General features: G+C 43.0%; 1 protein-coding gene and 48 non-coding genes across 49 annotated transcripts; 2 read left to right on the top strand and 47 right to left on the bottom strand.

Annotated features, from left to right (window-relative positions):
* Positions 1–67: 67 nt before the first annotated feature.
* On the bottom strand, positions 68–149 carry trnas-uga. Its single transcript has one exon. It is a non-coding gene; the product is annotated as a tRNA-Ser (tRNA).
* A 122-nt stretch (positions 150–271) lies between these two features.
* On the bottom strand, positions 272–353 carry trnas-uga. The gene has a single exon. It is a non-coding gene; the product is annotated as a tRNA-Ser (tRNA).
* Positions 354–475: 122 nt separating this feature from the next.
* On the bottom strand, positions 476–557 carry trnas-uga. Its single transcript has one exon. It is a non-coding gene; the product is annotated as a tRNA-Ser (tRNA).
* Positions 558–679: 122 nt separating this feature from the next.
* trnas-uga lies at positions 680–761 on the bottom strand. Its single transcript has one exon. It is a non-coding gene; the product is annotated as a tRNA-Ser (tRNA).
* Positions 762–883: 122 nt separating this feature from the next.
* trnas-uga lies at positions 884–965 on the bottom strand. Its single transcript has one exon. It is a non-coding gene; the product is annotated as a tRNA-Ser (tRNA).
* A 111-nt stretch (positions 966–1,076) lies between these two features.
* trnas-uga lies at positions 1,077–1,158 on the bottom strand. The gene has a single exon. It is a non-coding gene; the product is annotated as a tRNA-Ser (tRNA).
* A 135-nt stretch (positions 1,159–1,293) lies between these two features.
* On the bottom strand, positions 1,294–1,375 carry trnas-uga. The gene has a single exon. It is a non-coding gene; the product is annotated as a tRNA-Ser (tRNA).
* Positions 1,376–1,486: 111 nt separating this feature from the next.
* On the bottom strand, positions 1,487–1,568 carry trnas-cga. Its single transcript has one exon. It is a non-coding gene; the product is annotated as a tRNA-Ser (tRNA).
* Positions 1,569–1,690: 122 nt separating this feature from the next.
* trnas-cga lies at positions 1,691–1,772 on the bottom strand. The gene has a single exon. It is a non-coding gene; the product is annotated as a tRNA-Ser (tRNA).
* A 128-nt stretch (positions 1,773–1,900) lies between these two features.
* Positions 1,901–1,983, bottom strand: trnas-uga. Its single transcript has one exon. It is a non-coding gene; the product is annotated as a tRNA-Ser (tRNA).
* Positions 1,984–2,105: 122 nt separating this feature from the next.
* trnas-uga lies at positions 2,106–2,187 on the bottom strand. The gene has a single exon. It is a non-coding gene; the product is annotated as a tRNA-Ser (tRNA).
* Positions 2,188–2,309: 122 nt separating this feature from the next.
* Positions 2,310–2,391, bottom strand: trnas-uga. The gene has a single exon. It is a non-coding gene; the product is annotated as a tRNA-Ser (tRNA).
* Positions 2,392–2,513: 122 nt separating this feature from the next.
* On the bottom strand, positions 2,514–2,595 carry trnas-uga. The gene has a single exon. It is a non-coding gene; the product is annotated as a tRNA-Ser (tRNA).
* Positions 2,596–2,723: 128 nt separating this feature from the next.
* Positions 2,724–2,805, bottom strand: trnas-uga. The gene has a single exon. It is a non-coding gene; the product is annotated as a tRNA-Ser (tRNA).
* A 116-nt stretch (positions 2,806–2,921) lies between these two features.
* On the bottom strand, positions 2,922–3,011 carry trnas-uga. Its single transcript has one exon. It is a non-coding gene; the product is annotated as a tRNA-Ser (tRNA).
* A 135-nt stretch (positions 3,012–3,146) lies between these two features.
* trnas-uga lies at positions 3,147–3,228 on the bottom strand. The gene has a single exon. It is a non-coding gene; the product is annotated as a tRNA-Ser (tRNA).
* A 122-nt stretch (positions 3,229–3,350) lies between these two features.
* Positions 3,351–3,432, bottom strand: trnas-uga. The gene has a single exon. It is a non-coding gene; the product is annotated as a tRNA-Ser (tRNA).
* Positions 3,433–3,554: 122 nt separating this feature from the next.
* trnas-uga lies at positions 3,555–3,636 on the bottom strand. Its single transcript has one exon. It is a non-coding gene; the product is annotated as a tRNA-Ser (tRNA).
* A 128-nt stretch (positions 3,637–3,764) lies between these two features.
* Positions 3,765–3,846, bottom strand: trnas-uga. The gene has a single exon. It is a non-coding gene; the product is annotated as a tRNA-Ser (tRNA).
* Positions 3,847–3,974: 128 nt separating this feature from the next.
* Positions 3,975–4,056, bottom strand: trnas-cga. Its single transcript has one exon. It is a non-coding gene; the product is annotated as a tRNA-Ser (tRNA).
* A 122-nt stretch (positions 4,057–4,178) lies between these two features.
* On the bottom strand, positions 4,179–4,260 carry trnas-cga. Its single transcript has one exon. It is a non-coding gene; the product is annotated as a tRNA-Ser (tRNA).
* A 128-nt stretch (positions 4,261–4,388) lies between these two features.
* On the bottom strand, positions 4,389–4,470 carry trnas-uga. Its single transcript has one exon. It is a non-coding gene; the product is annotated as a tRNA-Ser (tRNA).
* Positions 4,471–4,586: 116 nt separating this feature from the next.
* On the bottom strand, positions 4,587–4,668 carry trnas-cga. Its single transcript has one exon. It is a non-coding gene; the product is annotated as a tRNA-Ser (tRNA).
* A 122-nt stretch (positions 4,669–4,790) lies between these two features.
* On the bottom strand, positions 4,791–4,872 carry trnas-cga. Its single transcript has one exon. It is a non-coding gene; the product is annotated as a tRNA-Ser (tRNA).
* A 128-nt stretch (positions 4,873–5,000) lies between these two features.
* trnas-uga lies at positions 5,001–5,082 on the bottom strand. The gene has a single exon. It is a non-coding gene; the product is annotated as a tRNA-Ser (tRNA).
* A 549-nt stretch (positions 5,083–5,631) lies between these two features.
* On the bottom strand, positions 5,632–5,713 carry trnas-cga. Its single transcript has one exon. It is a non-coding gene; the product is annotated as a tRNA-Ser (tRNA).
* A 128-nt stretch (positions 5,714–5,841) lies between these two features.
* On the bottom strand, positions 5,842–5,923 carry trnas-uga. Its single transcript has one exon. It is a non-coding gene; the product is annotated as a tRNA-Ser (tRNA).
* A 122-nt stretch (positions 5,924–6,045) lies between these two features.
* trnas-cga lies at positions 6,046–6,127 on the bottom strand. The gene has a single exon. It is a non-coding gene; the product is annotated as a tRNA-Ser (tRNA).
* Positions 6,128–6,255: 128 nt separating this feature from the next.
* Positions 6,256–6,337, bottom strand: trnas-uga. The gene has a single exon. It is a non-coding gene; the product is annotated as a tRNA-Ser (tRNA).
* A 128-nt stretch (positions 6,338–6,465) lies between these two features.
* On the bottom strand, positions 6,466–6,547 carry trnas-cga. Its single transcript has one exon. It is a non-coding gene; the product is annotated as a tRNA-Ser (tRNA).
* A 128-nt stretch (positions 6,548–6,675) lies between these two features.
* trnas-uga lies at positions 6,676–6,757 on the bottom strand. Its single transcript has one exon. It is a non-coding gene; the product is annotated as a tRNA-Ser (tRNA).
* A 116-nt stretch (positions 6,758–6,873) lies between these two features.
* Positions 6,874–6,955, bottom strand: trnas-uga. The gene has a single exon. It is a non-coding gene; the product is annotated as a tRNA-Ser (tRNA).
* Positions 6,956–7,077: 122 nt separating this feature from the next.
* Positions 7,078–7,159, bottom strand: trnas-cga. Its single transcript has one exon. It is a non-coding gene; the product is annotated as a tRNA-Ser (tRNA).
* A 128-nt stretch (positions 7,160–7,287) lies between these two features.
* Positions 7,288–7,369, bottom strand: trnas-uga. The gene has a single exon. It is a non-coding gene; the product is annotated as a tRNA-Ser (tRNA).
* Positions 7,370–7,497: 128 nt separating this feature from the next.
* On the bottom strand, positions 7,498–7,579 carry trnas-uga. The gene has a single exon. It is a non-coding gene; the product is annotated as a tRNA-Ser (tRNA).
* Positions 7,580–7,695: 116 nt separating this feature from the next.
* trnas-uga lies at positions 7,696–7,776 on the bottom strand. The gene has a single exon. It is a non-coding gene; the product is annotated as a tRNA-Ser (tRNA).
* A 111-nt stretch (positions 7,777–7,887) lies between these two features.
* trnas-uga lies at positions 7,888–7,969 on the bottom strand. Its single transcript has one exon. It is a non-coding gene; the product is annotated as a tRNA-Ser (tRNA).
* A 135-nt stretch (positions 7,970–8,104) lies between these two features.
* Positions 8,105–8,186, bottom strand: trnas-cga. The gene has a single exon. It is a non-coding gene; the product is annotated as a tRNA-Ser (tRNA).
* A 122-nt stretch (positions 8,187–8,308) lies between these two features.
* Positions 8,309–8,390, bottom strand: trnas-cga. Its single transcript has one exon. It is a non-coding gene; the product is annotated as a tRNA-Ser (tRNA).
* A 128-nt stretch (positions 8,391–8,518) lies between these two features.
* On the bottom strand, positions 8,519–8,600 carry trnas-cga. The gene has a single exon. It is a non-coding gene; the product is annotated as a tRNA-Ser (tRNA).
* A 128-nt stretch (positions 8,601–8,728) lies between these two features.
* On the bottom strand, positions 8,729–8,810 carry trnas-uga. The gene has a single exon. It is a non-coding gene; the product is annotated as a tRNA-Ser (tRNA).
* Positions 8,811–8,938: 128 nt separating this feature from the next.
* Positions 8,939–9,020, bottom strand: trnas-uga. Its single transcript has one exon. It is a non-coding gene; the product is annotated as a tRNA-Ser (tRNA).
* Positions 9,021–9,136: 116 nt separating this feature from the next.
* On the bottom strand, positions 9,137–9,217 carry trnas-uga. Its single transcript has one exon. It is a non-coding gene; the product is annotated as a tRNA-Ser (tRNA).
* Positions 9,218–9,328: 111 nt separating this feature from the next.
* Positions 9,329–9,410, bottom strand: trnas-uga. The gene has a single exon. It is a non-coding gene; the product is annotated as a tRNA-Ser (tRNA).
* A 135-nt stretch (positions 9,411–9,545) lies between these two features.
* On the bottom strand, positions 9,546–9,627 carry trnas-cga. The gene has a single exon. It is a non-coding gene; the product is annotated as a tRNA-Ser (tRNA).
* Positions 9,628–9,749: 122 nt separating this feature from the next.
* On the bottom strand, positions 9,750–9,831 carry trnas-cga. The gene has a single exon. It is a non-coding gene; the product is annotated as a tRNA-Ser (tRNA).
* Positions 9,832–12,087: 2,256 nt separating this feature from the next.
* LOC124472546 (trans-L-3-hydroxyproline dehydratase) lies at positions 12,088–15,615 on the top strand. Its single transcript, XM_047027466.1, has 6 exons — positions 12,088–12,204; positions 12,719–13,201; positions 13,632–13,801; positions 13,990–14,112; positions 14,549–14,686; positions 14,899–15,615. Exons 2-6 carry the CDS (start codon positions 12,724–12,726, stop codon positions 15,022–15,024), a joined length of 1,035 nt encoding a protein of 344 aa, XP_046883422.1. The 5' UTR covers positions 12,088–12,204; positions 12,719–12,723; the 3' UTR covers positions 15,025–15,615.
* Positions 15,616–15,975: 360 nt separating this feature from the next.
* On the top strand, positions 15,976–16,047 carry trnap-agg. Its single transcript has one exon. It is a non-coding gene; the product is annotated as a tRNA-Pro (tRNA).
* Positions 16,048–16,321: 274 nt separating this feature from the next.
* trnaw-cca lies at positions 16,322–16,393 on the bottom strand. The gene has a single exon. It is a non-coding gene; the product is annotated as a tRNA-Trp (tRNA).
* Between the last annotated feature and the right edge of the window lie 47 nt (positions 16,394–16,440).

Here is a 16,440-nt window from a genome sequence, read left to right as displayed (position 1 = left end):
TCTTAATTCAATCATGGCACATTACCATGATGTAGACATCAGCATAAACAAATCCCTGACGGTTAATCGCTGCGAGTAGGGTTCGAACCTACGCGGGGAAACCCCATTGGATTTCAAGTCCAACGCCTTAACCACACGGCCATCGCAGCTTGTCCTTTCAATATGTTCCTTTCTGAATTCCGAAAGCTGGATCACTTGGAAAGCCTTCAAAAATGTGTCTGTAAATCAATTTTGGCAGGACGTCAACATAAAGAAATCCCTCATGATCAATTGCTGCGAGTAGGGTTCTAACCTACGCGGGGAAACCCCATTGGATTTCAAGTCCAACGCCTTAACCACTCGGCCATCGCAGCTTGTCCTTTCAATATGTTCCTTTCTGAATTCCGAAAGCTGGATCACTTGGAAAGCCTTCAAAAATGTGTCTGTAAATCAATTTTGGCAGGACGTCAACATAAAGAAATCCCTCATGATCAATTGCTGCGAGTAGGGTTCTAACCTACGCGGGGAAACCCCATTGGATTTCAAGTCCAACGCCTTAACCACTCGGCCATCGCAGCTTGTCCTTTCAATATGTTCCTTTCTGAATTCCGAAAGCTGGATCACTTGGAAAGCCTTCAAAAATGTGTCTGTAAATCAATTTTGGCAGGACGTCAACATAAAGAAATCCCTCATGATCAATTGCTGCGAGTAGGGTTCTAACCTACGCGGGGTAACCCCATTGGATTTCAAGTCCAACGCCTTAACCACTCGGCCATCGCAGCTTGTCCTTTCAATATGTTCCTTTCTGAATTCCGAAAGCTGGATCACTTGGAAAGCCTTCAAAAATGTGTCTGTAAATCAATTTTGGCAGGACGTCAACATAAAGAAATCCCTCATGATCAATTGCTGCGAGTAGGGTTCTAACCTACGCGGGGAAACCCCATTGGATTTCAAGTCCAACTCCTTAACCACTCGGACATCGCAGCTTTCATTCTTGGTGAAAGTAATTCTGAATTGCAAATACTGAATCACTTTGAAAGTCTACACCAAAGCTTCAGGAAATCAATCATGGCATAAACAAGTCCCTCATGAACAATCGCTGCGAGTAGGGTTCGAACCTACGCGGGGAAACCCCATTGGATTTCAAGTCCAACTCCTTAACCACTCGGACATCGCAGCTTTCATTCTTGGTGAAAGTAATTCTGAATTCCAAATGCTGGATCACTTGGAAAGCCTCCAACAAAGTGTCTTAATTCAATCATGGCACATTACAATGATGTAGACATCAGCATAAACAAATCCCTGACGGTTAATCGCTGCGAGTAGGGTTCGAACCTACGCGGGGAAACCCCATTGGATTTCAAGTCCAACGCCTTAACCACTCGGACATCGCAGCTTTCAATCTTGGTGAAAGTAATTCTGAATTGCAAATACTGAATCACTTTGAAAGTCTACACCAAAGCTTCAGGAAATCAATCATGGCATAAACAAGTCCCTCATGAACAATCGCTGCGAGTAGGGTTTGAACCTACGCGGGGAAACCCCATTGGATTTCGAGTCCAACGCCTTAACCTCTCGGCCATCGCAGCTTGTCCTTTCAATATGTTCCTTTCTGAATTCCGAAAGCTGGATCACTTGGAAAGCCTTCAAAAATGTGTCTGTAAATCAATTGTGGCAGGACGTCAACATAAAGAAATCCCTCATGATCAATCGCTGCGAGTAGGGTTCGAACCTACGCGGGGAAACCCCATTGGATTTCGAGTCCAACACCTTAACCTCTCAGCCATCGCAGCTTGTGTTTACACTCAATTCCTTTCTGAATTCCGTAAGCCGGATCACTTGGAAAGCCTTCTAATACGCATCTGTAAATTAATTGTGGCATGACATAAACATCAGCATAAACAAGTCCCTAGTGAACAATCGCTGCAAGTAGGGTTCGAAACCTACGCGGGGAAACCCCTTTGGATTTCAAGTCCAACGCCTTAACCACTCGGCCATCGCAGCTTGTCCTTTCAATATGTTCCTTTCTGAATTCCGAAAGCTGGATCACTTGGAAAGCCTTCAAAAATGTGTCTGTAAATCAATTGTGGCAGGACGTCAACATAAAGAAATCCCTCATGATCAATCGCTGCGAGTAGGGTTCGAACCTACGCGGGGAAACCCCATTGGATTTCAAGTCCAACGCCTTAACCACTCGGCCATCGCAGCTTGTCCTTTCAATATGTTCCTTTCTGAATTCCGAAAGCTGGATCACTTGGAAAGCCTTCAAAAATGTGTCTGTAAATCAATTTTGGCAGGACGTCAACATAAAGAAATCCCTCATGATCAATTGCTGCGAGTAGGGTTCTAACCTACGCGGGGAAACCCCATTGGATTTCAAGTCCAACGCCTTAACCACTCGGCCATCGCAGCTTGTCCTTTCAATATGTTCCTTTCTGAATTCCGAAAGCTGGATCACTTGGAAAGCCTTCAAAAATGTGTCTGTAAATCAATTTTGGCAGGACGTCAACATAAAGAAATCGCTCATGATCAATTGCTGCGAGTAGGGTTCGAACCTATGCGGGGAAACGCCATTGGATTTCAAGTCCAACGCCTTAACCACTCGGCCATCGAAGCTTGTCCTTTCAATATGTTCCTTTCTGAATTCCGAAAGCTGGATCACTTGGAAAGCCTTCGTATAGGCATCTGTAAATCAATTGTGGCATGACGTAACCATCAGCATAAACAAGTCCCTCGTGTACAATCGCTGCGAGTAGGGTTCAAACCTACGTGGGGAAACCCCATTGGATTTCAAGTCCAACTCCTTAACCACTCGGACATCGCAGCTTTTGTTCTTGTGGAAAGTCTTTATGAATTCCAAATGCTGAATCACTTTGAAAGTCTTCAACAAAGTTTCAGGAAATCTATCATAGCCTGAAATAAACAAGTCCCTCGTGAACAATCGCTGCGAGTAGGGTTCGAAACGTCCAACCTACGCGGGGAAACCCCATTGGATTTCAAGTCCAACTCCTTAACCACTCGGACATCGCAGCTTTCATTCTTGGTGAAAGTAATTCTGAATTCCAAATGCTGGATCACTTGGAAAGCCTCCAACAAAGTGTCTTAATTCAATCATGGCACATTACCATGATGTAGACATCAGCATAAACAAATCCCTGACGGTTAATCGCTGCGAGTAGGGTTCGAACCTACGCGGGGAAACCCCATTGGATTTCAAGTCCAACGCCTTAACCACACGGCCATCGCAGCTTGTCCTTTCAATATGTTCCTTTCTGAATTCCGAAAGCTGGATCACTTGGAAAGCCTTCAAAAATGTGTCTGTAAATCAATTTTGGCAGGACGTCAACATAAAGAAATCCCTCATGATCAATTGCTGCGAGTAGGGTTCTAACCTACGCGGGGAAACCCCATTGGATTTCAAGTCCAACGCCTTAACCACTCGGCCATCGCAGCTTGTCCTTTCAATATGTTCCTTTCTGAATTCCGAAAGCTGGATCACTTGGAAAGCCTTCAAAAATGTGTCTGTAAATCAATTTTGGCAGGACGTCAACATAAAGAAATCGCTCATGATCAATTGCTGCGAGTAGGGTTCTAACCTACGCGGGGAAACCCCATTGGATTTCAAGTCCAACGCCTTAACCACTCGGCCATCGCAGCTTGTCCTTTCAATATGTTCCTTTCTGAATTCCGAAAGCTGGATCACTTGGAAAGCCTTCGTATAGGCATCTGTAAATCAATTGTGGCATGACGTAACCATCAGCATAAACAAGTCCCTCGTGAACAATCGCTGCGAGTAGGGTTCAAACCTACGTGGGGAAACCTCATTGGATTTCAAGTCCAACTCCTTAACCACTCGGACATCGCAGCTTTTGTTCTTGTGGAAAGTCTTTATGAATTCCAAATGCTGAATCACTTTGAAAGTGTTCAACAAAGTTTCAGGAAATATATCATAGCATGACATAAACATCAGCATAAACAAGTCCCTCGTGAACAATCGCTGCGAGTAGGGTTCGAACCTACGCGGGGAAACCCCATTGGATTTCGAGTCCAACGCCTTAACCACTCGGCCATCGCAGCTTGTCCTTTCAATATGTTCCTTTCTGAATTCCGAAAGCTGGATCACTTGGAAAGCCTTCAAAAATGTGTCTGTAAATCACTTGTGGCAGGACGTCAACATAAACAAGTCCCTCGTGAACAATCGCTGCGAGTAGGGTTCGATCCTACGCGGGGAAACCCCATTGGATTTCGAGTCCAACGCCTTAACCTCTCAGCCATCGCAGCTTGTGTTTACACTCAATTCCTTTCTGAATTCCGTAATCCAAATCACTTGGAAAGCCTTCGAATAGGCATCTGTAAATCAATTGTGGCATGACGTAACCATCAGCATAAACAAGTCCCTCGTGAAAAATCGCTGCGAGTAGGGTTCAAACCTACGTGGGGAAACCCCATTGGATTTCAAGTCCAACTCCTTAACCACTCGGACATCGCAGCTTTTGTTCTTGTGGAAAGTCTTTATGAATTCCAAATGCTGAAGCACTTTGAAAGTCTTCAACAAAGTTTCAGGAAATCTATCATAGCCTGACATAAACAAGTCCCTCGTGAACAATCGCTGCGAGTAGGGTTCGAACCTACGCGGGGAAACCCCATTGGATTTCGAGTCCAACGCCTTAACCACTCGGCCATCGCAGCTTGTCCTTTCAATATGTTCCTTTCTGAAGTCCGAAAGCTGGATCACTTGGAAAGCCTTCAAAAATGTGTCTGTAAATCAATTGTGGCAGGACGTCAACATAAAGAAATCCCTCATGATCAATCGCTGCGAGTAGGGTTCGAACCTACGCGGGGAAACCCCATTGGATTTCGAGTCCAACGCCTTAACCTCTCAGCCATCGCAGCTTGTGTTTACACTCAATTCCTTTCTGAATTCCGTAATCCGAATCACTTGGAAAGCCTTCAAATAGGCATCTGTAAATCAATTGTGGCATGACGTAACCATCAGCATAAACAAGTCCCTCGTGAACAATAGCTGCGAGTAGGGTTCGAACCTACGCGGGGAAACCCCATTGGATTTCAAGTCCAACTCCTTAACCACTCGGACATCGCAGCTTTCATTCTTGGTGAAAGTAATTCTGAATTCCAAATGCTGGATCACTTGGAAAGCCTCCAACAAAGTGTCTTAATTCAATCATGGCACATTACCATGATGTAGACATCAGCATAAACAAATCCCTGACGGTTAATCGCTGCGAGTAGGGTTCGAACCTACGCGGGGAAACCCCATTGGATTTAAAGTCCAACTCCTTAACCACTTGGACATCGCAGCTTTTGTTCTTGTGGAAAGTCTTTATGAATTCCAAATGCTCAATCACTTTGAAAGTCTTCAACAAAGTTTCAGGAAATCTATCATAGCATGACATAAACATCAGCATAAACAAGTCCCTCGTGAACAATCGCTGCGAGTAGGGTTCGAACCTACGCGGGGAAACCCCATTGGATTTAAAGTCCAACGCCTTAACCACTCGGCCATCGCAGCTTGTCCTTTCAATATGTTCCTTTCTGAATTCCGAAAGCTGGATCACTTGGAAAGCCTTCAAAAATGTGTCTGTAAATCAATTATGGCAGGACGTCAACATAAAGAAAACCCTCATGATCAATCGCTGCGAGAAGGGTTCGAACCTACGCGGGGAAACCCCATTGGATTTCGAGTCCAACGCCTTAACCTCTCGGCCATCACAGCTTGTGTTTACATTCAATTCCTTTCTGAATTCCGTAAGCCGGATCACTTGGAAAGCCTTCGAATACGCATCTGTAAATTAATTGTGGCATGACATAAACATCAGCATAAACAAGTCCCTAGTGAACAATCGCTGCAAGTAGGGTTCGAACCTACGCGGGGAAACCCCTTTGGATTTCAAGTCCAACGCCTTAACCACTCGGCCATCGCAGCTTGTCCTTTCAATATGTTCCTTTCTGAATTCCGAAAGCTGGATCACTTGGAAAGCCTTCAAAAATGTGTCTGTAAATCAATTATGGCAGGACGTCAACATAAAGAAAACCCTCATGATCAATCGCTGCGAGAAGGGTTCGAACCTACGCGGGGAAACCCCATTGGATTTCGAGTCCAACGCCTTAACCTCTCGGCCATCGCAGATTGTGTTTACACTCAATTCCTTTCTAAATTCCGTAAGCAGGATCACTTGGAAAGCCTTCGTATAGGCATCTGTAAATCAATTGTGGCATGACGTAACCATCAGCATAAACAAGTCCCTCGTGAACAATCGCTGCGAGTAGGGTTCAAACCTACGTGGGGAAACCTCATTGGATTTCAAGTCCAACTCCTTAACCACTCGGACATCGCAGCTTTTGTTCTTGTGGAAAGTCTTTATGAATTCCAAATGCTGAATCACTTTGAAAGTCTTCAACAAAGTTTCAGGAAATCTATCATAGCATGACATAAACATCAGCATAAAGAAATCCCTCGTGAACAATCGCTGCGAGTAGGGTTCGAACCTACGCGGGCAAACCCCATTGGATTTCGAGTCCAACGCCTTAACCTCTCGGCCATCGCAGCTTGTGTTGACACTCAATTCCTTTCTAAATTCCGTAAGCAGGATCACTTGGAAAGCCTTCGTATAGGCATCTGTAAATCAATTGTGGCATGACGTAACCATCAGCATAAACAAGTCCCTCGTGAAAAATCGCTGCGAGTAGGGTTCAAACCTACGTTGGGAAACCTCATTGGATTTCAAGTCCAACTCCTTAACCACTCGGACATCGCAGCTTTTGTTCTTGTGGAAAGTCTTTATGAATTCCAAATGCTGAATCACTTTGAAAGTCTTCAACAAAGTTTCAGGAAATCTATCATAGCCTGACATAAACAAGTCCCTCGTGAACAATCGCTGCGAGTAGGGTTCGAACCTACGCGGGGAAACCCCATTGGATTTCAAGTCCAACGCCTTAACCACTCGGCCATCGCAGCTTGTCCTTTCAATATGTTCCTTTCTGAATTCCGAAAGCTGGATCACTTGGAAAGCCTTCAAAAATGTGTCTGTAAATCAATTGTGGCAGGACGTCAACATAAAGAAATCCCTCATGATCAATCGCTGCGAGTAGGGTTCGAACCTACGCGGAGAAACCCCATTGGATTTCGAGTCCAACGCCTTAACCTCTCGGCCATCACAGCTTGTGTTTACACTCAATTCCTTTCTGAATTCCGTAAGCCGGATAACTTGGAAAGCCTTCGAATACGCATCTGTAAATTAATTGTGGCATGACATAAACATCAGCATAAACAAGTCCCTCGTGAACAATCGCTGCGAGTAGGGTTCAAACCTACGTGGGGAAACCTCAGTGGATTTCAAGTCCAACTCCTTAACCACTCGGACATCGCAGCTTTTGTTCTTGTGGAAAGTCTTTATGAATTCCAAATGCTGAATCACTTTGAAAGTCTTCAACAAAGTTTCAGGAAATCTATCATAGCATGACATAAACATCAGCATAAACAAGTCCCTCGTGAACAATCGCTGCGAGTAGGGTTCGAACCTACGCGGGGAAACCCCATTGGATTTCAAGTCCAACTCCTTAACCACTCGGACATCGCAGCTTTCATTCTTGGTGAAAGTAATTCTGAATTCCAAATGCTGGATCACTTTGAAAGTCTTCAACAAAGTTTCAGGAAATCTATCATAGCCTGACATAAACAAGTCCCTCGTGAACAATCGCTGCGAGTAGGGTTCGAACCTACGCGGGGAACCCCATTGGATTTCAAGTCCAACTCCTTAACCACTCGGACATCGCAGCTTTCATTCTTGGTGAAAGTAATTCTGAATTGCAAATACTGAATCACTTTGAAAGTCTACAACAAAGCTTCAGGAAATCAATCATGGCATAAACAAGTCCCTCATGAACAATCGCTGCGAGTAGGGTTCGAACCTACGCGGGGAAACCCCATTGGATTTCAAGTCCAACTCCTTAACCACTCGGACATCGCAGCTTTCATTCTTGGTGAAAGTAATTCTGAATTCCAAATGCTGGATCACTTGGAAAGCCTCCAACAAAGTGTCTTAATTCAATCATGGCACATTACCATGATGTAGACATCAGTATAAACAAATCCCTGACGGTTAATCGCTGCGAGTAGGGTTCGAACCTAAGCGGGGAAACCCCATTGGATTTCGAGTCCAACGCCTTAACCACTCGGCCATCGCAGCTTGTCCTTTCAATATGTTCCTTTCTGAATTCCGAAAGCTGGATCACTTGGAAAGCCTTCAAAAATGTGTCTGTAAATCAATTGTGGCAGGACGTCAACATAAAGAAATCCCTCATGATCAATCGCTGCGAGTAGGGTTCGAACCTACGCGGGGAAACCCCATTAGATTTCGAGTCCAACGCCTTAACCTCTCAGCCATCGCAGCTTGTGTTTACACTCAATTCCTTTCTGAATTCCGTAATCCGAATCACTTGGAAAGCCTTCGAATAGGCATCTGAAAATCAATTGTGGCATGACGTAACCATCAGCATAAACAAGTCCCTCGTGAACAATCGCTGCGAGTAGGGTTCGAACCTACGCGGAGAAACCCCATTGGATTTCGAGTCCAACGCCTTAACCTCTCGGCCATCACAGCTTGTGTTTACACTCAATTCCTTTCTGAATTCCGTAAGCCGGATAACTTGGAAAGCCTTCGAATACGCATCTGTAAATTAATTGTGGCATGACATAAACATCAGCATAAACAAGTCCCTCGTGAACAATCGCTGCGAGTAGGGTTCAAACCTACGTGGGGAAACCTCAGTGGATTTCAAGTCCAACTCCTTAACCACTCGGACATCGCAGCTTTTGTTCTTGTGGAAAGTCTTTATGAATTCCAAATGCTGAATCACTTTGAAAGTCTTCAACAAAGTTTCAGGAAATCTATCATAGCATGACATAAACATCAGCATAAACAAGTCCCTCGTGAACAATCGCTGCGAGTAGGGTTCGAACCTACGCGGGGAAACCCCATTGGATTTCAAGTCCAACTCCTTAACCACTCGGACATCGCAGCTTTCATTCTTGGTGAAAGTAATTCTGAATTCCAAATGCTGGATCACTTTGAAAGTCTTCAACAAAGTTTCAGGAAATCTATCATAGCCTGACATAAACAAGTCCCTCGTGAACAATCGCTGCGAGTAGGGTTCAAACCTACGCGGGGAACCCCATTGGATTTCAAGTCCAACTCCTTAACCACTCGGACATCGCAGCTTTCATTCTTGGTGAAAGTAATTCTGAATTGCAAATACTGAATCACTTTGAAAGTCTACAACAAAGCTTCAGGAAATCAATCATGGCATAAACAAGACCCTCATGAACAATCGCTGCGAGTAGGGTTCGAACCTACGCGGGGAAACCCCATTGGATTTCAAGTCCAACTCCTTAACCACTCGGACATCGCAGCTTTCATTCTTGGTGAAAGTAATTCTGAATTCCAAATGCTGGATCACTTGGAAAGCCTCCAACAAAGTGTCTTAATTCAATCATGGCACATTACCATGATGTAGACATCAGTATAAACAAATCCCTGACTGTTAATCGCTGCGAGTAGGGTTCGAACCTAAGCGGGGAAACCCCATTGGATTTCGAGTCCAACGCCTTAACCACTCGGCCATCGCAGCTAGCCCTTTCAATATGTTCCTTTCTGAATTCCGAAAGCTGGATCACTTGGAAAGCCTTCAAAAATGTGTCTGTAAATCAATTTTGGCAGGACGTCAACATAAAGAAATCCCTCATGATCAATCGCTGCAAGTAGGGTTCGAACTTACGCGGGGAAACCCCATTGGATTTCGAGTCCAACCCCTTAACCCCTCGGACATCGCAGCTTGCCCTTTCAATATGTTCCTTTCTGAATTCCGAAAGCTGGATCACTTGGAAAGCCTTCAAAAATGTGTCTGTAAATCAATTGTGGCAGGACGTCAACATAAAGAAATCCCTCATGTTCAATCGCTGCGAGTAGGGTTGAACCTACGCGGGCAACCCCATTGGATTTCAAGCCCAACTTCTTAACCACTGGGACATCGCAGCTTTCATTCTTGTGGAAAGTCTTTATTAATTGCAAATGCTGAATCACTTTGAAAGTTTTCAACAAAGTTTCAGGAAATCAATCATGGCATAAACAAGTCCCTCATGAACAATCGCTGCGAGTAGGGTTCGAACTACGCGGGGAAACCCCATTGGATTTCAAGTCTAACTCCTTAACCACTCAACCATCGCAGCTTTCAGTCTTGATTTAAGTTTTTTTAGATTCCAAATTCTGGATCACTTGCAAGCTCTCGTTAATTTCTGGGTATGGGAGTCAATATTGGTCAAGCAGCATGATGTAAACATCAAGATAAACTATTTTCTCAAGAGCAATCGCTTCAAGTAGGGTTCAAACCTGTGCATGGAAACCCCATTGAATGAAGAGAATTCTGGAAGGCTACAACTTTTGCTGCATTGAATACACATACAAACAACATATTTCACTATAGTAGCATACATATTACCTATGTCAATGCGATACAGGAAACATAAGACTACTTTACAACACTGAATAGCACAAAAACATTTTTTTTTTATGTTGATATAGCTATTGCCCCTCACGTAGAACTGTTCTTACAGTAAAGTATGGCGAATTAGGCCTACAATTATGACAACTGGCTCAAACATTTTGTATACTTAATTTGTGTCAAGATTTTTGTGGGGTTAACAACCTATAACCAATAAAATACATTTTGATCAAGAGAATCAATTGATAATGTAGGACACAGCAGACAATTGTGGGCTGCATAATGATTTGTCTGCTTGTACCAGAGCATTGGAAATGTTATCAAAAGAATGAGAAATAGCTTTTATGGTGTGGCACATAAGTAATTTAGAGAGTTTCAATTGTGATTACCAGCTGCCTGCATCACGGGCACCTCACCATCATCGTAACCGTAACTGTACTCTAGACGTGTGTGTGTCACCAACCATCTTTCTATATTTCCATGAATCTGTGTGTGTGTTTCTAACTTACATCTTAATCACCAACTACATCATGGGCACCGTGCACTAGGTTTCATAACGTGTGCTTACTGGAGTAAACGTTTCACTAAACCGGCTTTCTGAAACACCCCCAAATGTGTTGGCATTGGTTTGGCAATTTTGAGGGCGCCTTTATTTTGAAAAACACTGTAGTACTGTCTCAGTTGTAGACACCCTGTTAGTGATGGGAAGTTCGGTTCTTTTTGCTGATTCGGTTCTTTGAATCTCGTTCAGTAAAATGAACGAATCTTTTTTCGAGTCATTTGTTCATTTCAGGGGGGGGGGGGGGGGGGGGGGGGGGGGGGGGGGGGGGTTGGGGGCTATACGTCCACTGCAAAGGACGTATAGCCCCTATACGTCCACTGTAGGTTAGTGCATGACATGTGCACCAGCAAATACTATTTCAAAATAAATTCCTGCATTAAAATAATGTATCATGAGGTTGTATGATTTGGTCATGTATTATCACACTAGCATTTAATTATCACGTCAAACAATTACACTGCACTAAACTGTAAGTGTAAATGTAAAGTGAAAATAACAAAACCAGTCAGTATGATGACTTGAGCGAATATCATTCATTCACGTCTTACTAAAACAGCGGCCACGCGAAAGGGAATAAGGAAACTGTTTCCTCTACTAAAAAATACAATGCGGGTCACGTGAAAAAAGGATCCAAAGACTCGTAGAAAGACCGAGTCGGGGAAGGAACTAATCATTCGTTTCCTCTAGCTACAGAGCCTATGCAGGTCACGTGAAAAATGATCCAAAGACTCGTAGAAAGACCGAGTCGGGAAAGGAACGAATCGTTCGTTTCCTCTAGCTACAGAGCCTATGCAGGTCACGTGAAAAATGATCCAAAGACTCGTAGAAAGACCGAGTCGGGAAAGGAACGAATCGTTCGTTTCCTCTAGCTACAGAGCCTATGCAGGTCACGTGAAAAATGATCCAAAGACTCGTAGAAAGACCGAGTCGGGAAATGAACGAATCACTCGTTGAGAGGACTCGTTACACCCGAGTCCTTATAAGGATTCGTTCAAAATGAACGAATCGTTCACGAACGACACATCACTACACCCTGTTAAAGTTTAAGGTAGACACGCAGATCAGCAACGAAATTGAAAGTAGACTTTGAAGTTGAAAAAGGGAAACAACTTTGAAACTGTTTTAAACGAGACCAGTTGAAGCAGGTAAAGAATTATTTCATGCATTTATTCATACATATTACGTTAGCATGGAGGGTTTATAAATAGTTGTGGATCGTCGCATGGTGGTGGTGGTGGTGGTGCAGATACGACTTTCTATGAAAACACGGAAGTATAAGTACAGTTATTTTCAGAGCCTGTGTAAGTATCTATATTAGACATTATATGGTTGCTGCTGCTCAACAACGTAAACGGAGATTGCCAAAGTAGCGGAAAGTCGCAAGATGTGTCGCTAGTCGCCAGATAAGATTTTTTTTCACAAGTAAAGGTGAAAAGCTATTTTGGCAACATTGTGTAGTATGGGTAACTGGGGCACAGGGTTTGAAGCACAAACTCACGTTCCTTTGATTTCTCACCCAGTCTCAGTATGTCAGTCAAAGATACAGCCGGAACGATATCCTACTATCACCCATCTAGAATCCTTTAGGAACATGCTGTAGCCTACATTTAATGTTTTGTGTGTTGTTTAACCTTAAGTAAAATTTGTATTTTTGTCCAGATCAGATGGATTTAGTGCTACCACCCCATGATGGAACTGAGCTGTCAGTTGTTGATATGCACACTGGTGGGGAACCATTGCGTATTATCATTAGTGGATATCCAGAGGTAAAGGGTGAGAGTCTGCTATCCAAACGTCGTTTCTTGAAGGAGCATCTCGACGTTTTGCGTCAGACCTTGATGTTTGAGCCACGAGGACACTATGACATGTATGGTGCACTGGTTGTGGAGAGTGAGATATCTGAAGCAGATTTTGGGGTCCTCTTCATGCACAATGAAGGATACAGCACCATGTGTGGTCACGCAGTTATCGCACTTGGGCGTTTTGCAGTTGACTACAAACTTGTCAAAAAGATACAGTCCCCAGAGACCCAAGTGAACATACACTGTCCGTGTGGCTTGGTGAAGGCATTTGTTGAGTATTCAAATGGTAAAACTGGAGGTGTAAGATTCAACAGTGTTCCAGCATTTGCATTTGCTACAGGTGAGAGACCATTAGTACACTGTATGTGTAAATATTAGCTATCAATAAGGTCAAATAGGCGAAGCATTTTTTAAAGGATTTGTTATTATGTTCAGATTAGGCCTATCATTGAAGATGCATTGAAATAGTTTAATTCTTTTGAGTTTGGGGGATTGTTGACCATCCATTAATCCCTTTTTTGGGTCTTGATTTTGGTGTTGTTTGAGCACTCCAAATACAGAAAGGGTCACAGGGTCATTTTTCAAAATTACTAGAACAAAATAACAATGACAGCTCTCGCACCTATTAAACATATCTTTAGTATAATTAATAAAACGACTTGCATTGTTTTTACCTGGTCTTGTAAATAACGGTATATACTTTAAAATGCTGGGTGATCTCAGTAGTTCATTACTATTGCTTTCTTAGAGCTAATTTGTCTTTTTGTTAGATGTGATTGTCACAGTGGCAGGTTATGGCGAAGTCATGGTTGACATAAGCTATGGAGGTGCCTTCTACGCTTTTGTAGCTGCCCAGAGGTTCGGCCTGGATGTCAACAAGTCAAGAACAAGAGATTTAGTGGATGCTGCCACAGCAGTGACAAATTCTGTCAAATCTCAAGTAACCTTGCAAAGTTATCTACAACATCTTGGACCACCATTAAATTGGACTGGAATCTCACACTGTTAAAATACTACTAATACTATACTTGGCACACATTCAGGCCAATGTAATATAACCCCAAATGTACAATTCCCATGCATCTTTACTAGTGCACTCAAATCAGTTATCAATGTTATCTTCTTTAGGTTAAGCTACACCACCCAATCAATGAGGATCTAGCCTTTCTCTATGGTACTATCCTCACAGACGGCAACGACGTCTATTCCCAAGAACCAACTGCCAATGTTTGTGTGTTTGCAGATTCCCAGGTAAAACATTTTGCTCAGTTCTGAATAACCAGGAGGAATGTGCCCATATGCATGTACATGGAAAAAGCCTTGACATCTCATAAGCCAGCACAATTTATTCACAAAGTCATGTGCTTCAGTCCTGCACATCTGTTGTCACCTGGGCAGTGGCCTTAAAGTTGAGATGTAATGAAAAAACATAACCCTAACCCTTTTAGATGACATCCTGGTCATCAAATCAACATCAAATCAAATTCCTACAAACGTTACGTACCGCCTATCTATCCTGTATGTCTTGGAAGTATGTCACAATACGGAAGTTAGATACTCCCAAAATGCAGTTTCAGCTCGACTTTAACAGCATGCCAGAGACTGCATTGGGCCAGACTTGGCCACTGCTCATGCAAGATATTTGGGGTCTCGGTTTCTGAAAGAAATGTTCTCTCATTTCTTACAGGTTGATCGAAGCCCCACAGGATCAGGGGTGACAGCCAGGGTGGCTCTCCAATACCACAAACGCCTTATCCTCCTCAACCAGACAAGAACCTTCCAAAGTGGGACAACAAGATCTCAGTTTACTGGCAGAGCTGTTCAGGTAATAGTATACATACCATTTTCTTGTGTGCTTTTTCTGTTTGTGTCAGATTGACATTTGAGCTTCCGGTTTAGTAGCCTAATATCTCTCCTGAAATTTGTATTTACAGATAAAAAGAAAAGTTCTGATTTCTGGTTACAAATGAGCATGAGTAAAACACATCTTTCCTTTAAGTACAGTATTACCAGTGCCTTTTTCTTTTTCTTTATTAGGAGACAACATGTGGAGACTTTAAGGCTGTGGTGGTGGAGGTGGCTGGCAAAGCACACTACACCGGTGTGGCCCGTTTTGTTCAAGAAAGCTCTGACAAGCTAACACATGGGTTCCTCCTAAAATAATAACTTATTTACTTACTTAAATTCAGCTTGAAAGGCAAAAGTAAAATACTTGAAGCTAAATACTTGTTAACTCAATGGGTAAAAGAAAAAAAATCAAGAGTTTGCATTTCCTCACATAGCCTATAAGCTACTTAAAGATTGTCCATCATGCTAGCTATGTAATGTCAAATTGGGTCCTACACCTTTTCATCCATAAAATAGCCTACTTCTCTGATGATTGTGATTGTTAGGCTGCTTGTCGATGCAGGGTCGGCTCCAATGGGGGGCATTGGGGGGCAATGTCCCCCCAAATGGAATGCTGTGCCCCCTCAAAAAAGTATTTTGTTAAAGTATAAATAAGAAATTCTGGCATTGGCTATAAATTAAATATCAAGATTGCTACACTTTCCTGCAGAATATGAAGGTCTGCTCTTATTTTGACTGTCATACATGCTTTGTAAATGCATGCCCCCCTTGTGAAAAAAATGCCCCCCCATTTAATTCGTTCTGGAGCCGAGTCTGTGTCGATGGCTTCCACACACGATCTAAACCTTTCTTTAAATCTTTGACGCATTGCCATGCCGATATGAGTAATAAAATGTTAAATGCCAAGTTATATTTATTTCTCACGAACAGTCAACAGTGCACGTCCATGAATCCTGAGCAAGACACCTGCCACCTTTCAACGTCATACAATGCCCAAGTCTGAGTATGTGCTCGTTTGCATAAAGGGCATAATTTACCTATTTATTTTTCGCGCTGCACGTCGTTATGGGGGTCCTGAGTCTACTTTCAACAACCGACTTGCAACTTAACACAATTCCCGTTTAGCGAGACGACAGAGCCACAACTACAGATTCTTGGAGTTCTGAAGTATTATAGTTTTAGTTGTAGTACAATTTTAAGATACGCTACTATTCAGCTGACCGCACATAAAGGTTTATAAAACTAAAATGTGATGTGCTCATGCGTGGCTCGTTGGTCTAGGGGTATGATTCTCGCTTAGGGTGCGAGAGGTCCCGGGTTCAAATCCCGGACGAGCCCTGGCTCTCTTTTTTGTCTGGTCATTGTCCATTTCTACCAAATGAAAAAACGTTTTTTGTCAGTATTTGTGTAAACAACAGATGTCTTTAGGGCCTATCGAAAAAGCCACGTAGCTAGGAAATTACTTTTTTTTTTTAAAGTCTGTGAAAGACACGATATAAACAGGATTGAATGCAGCTTGCTGTAAGTGTGCCATGTCTGATTAGTATTTTCGAATAAAGGAGCTGCTAAACAAACCACTCTTAATTTCTAAGAGGTAGACGAATAAAAAGAATGACCCCGACGTGATTTGAACACGCAACCTTCTGATCTGGAGTCAGACGCGCTACCGTTGCGCCACGAGGTCTAGTATGGCGGAGCTGAATGCACCGTTTAATACTATTCGTGATGAAG

Source organism: Hypomesus transpacificus, chromosome 10, assembly GCF_021917145.1.
Source record: "Hypomesus transpacificus isolate Combined female chromosome 10, fHypTra1, whole genome shotgun sequence".
Lineage (NCBI taxonomy): Eukaryota > Metazoa > Chordata > Actinopteri > Osmeriformes > Osmeridae > Hypomesus > Hypomesus transpacificus.
Note: the sequence above shows the minus strand (reverse complement) of the source record. Positions and strands in the feature narration are given on the sequence as shown.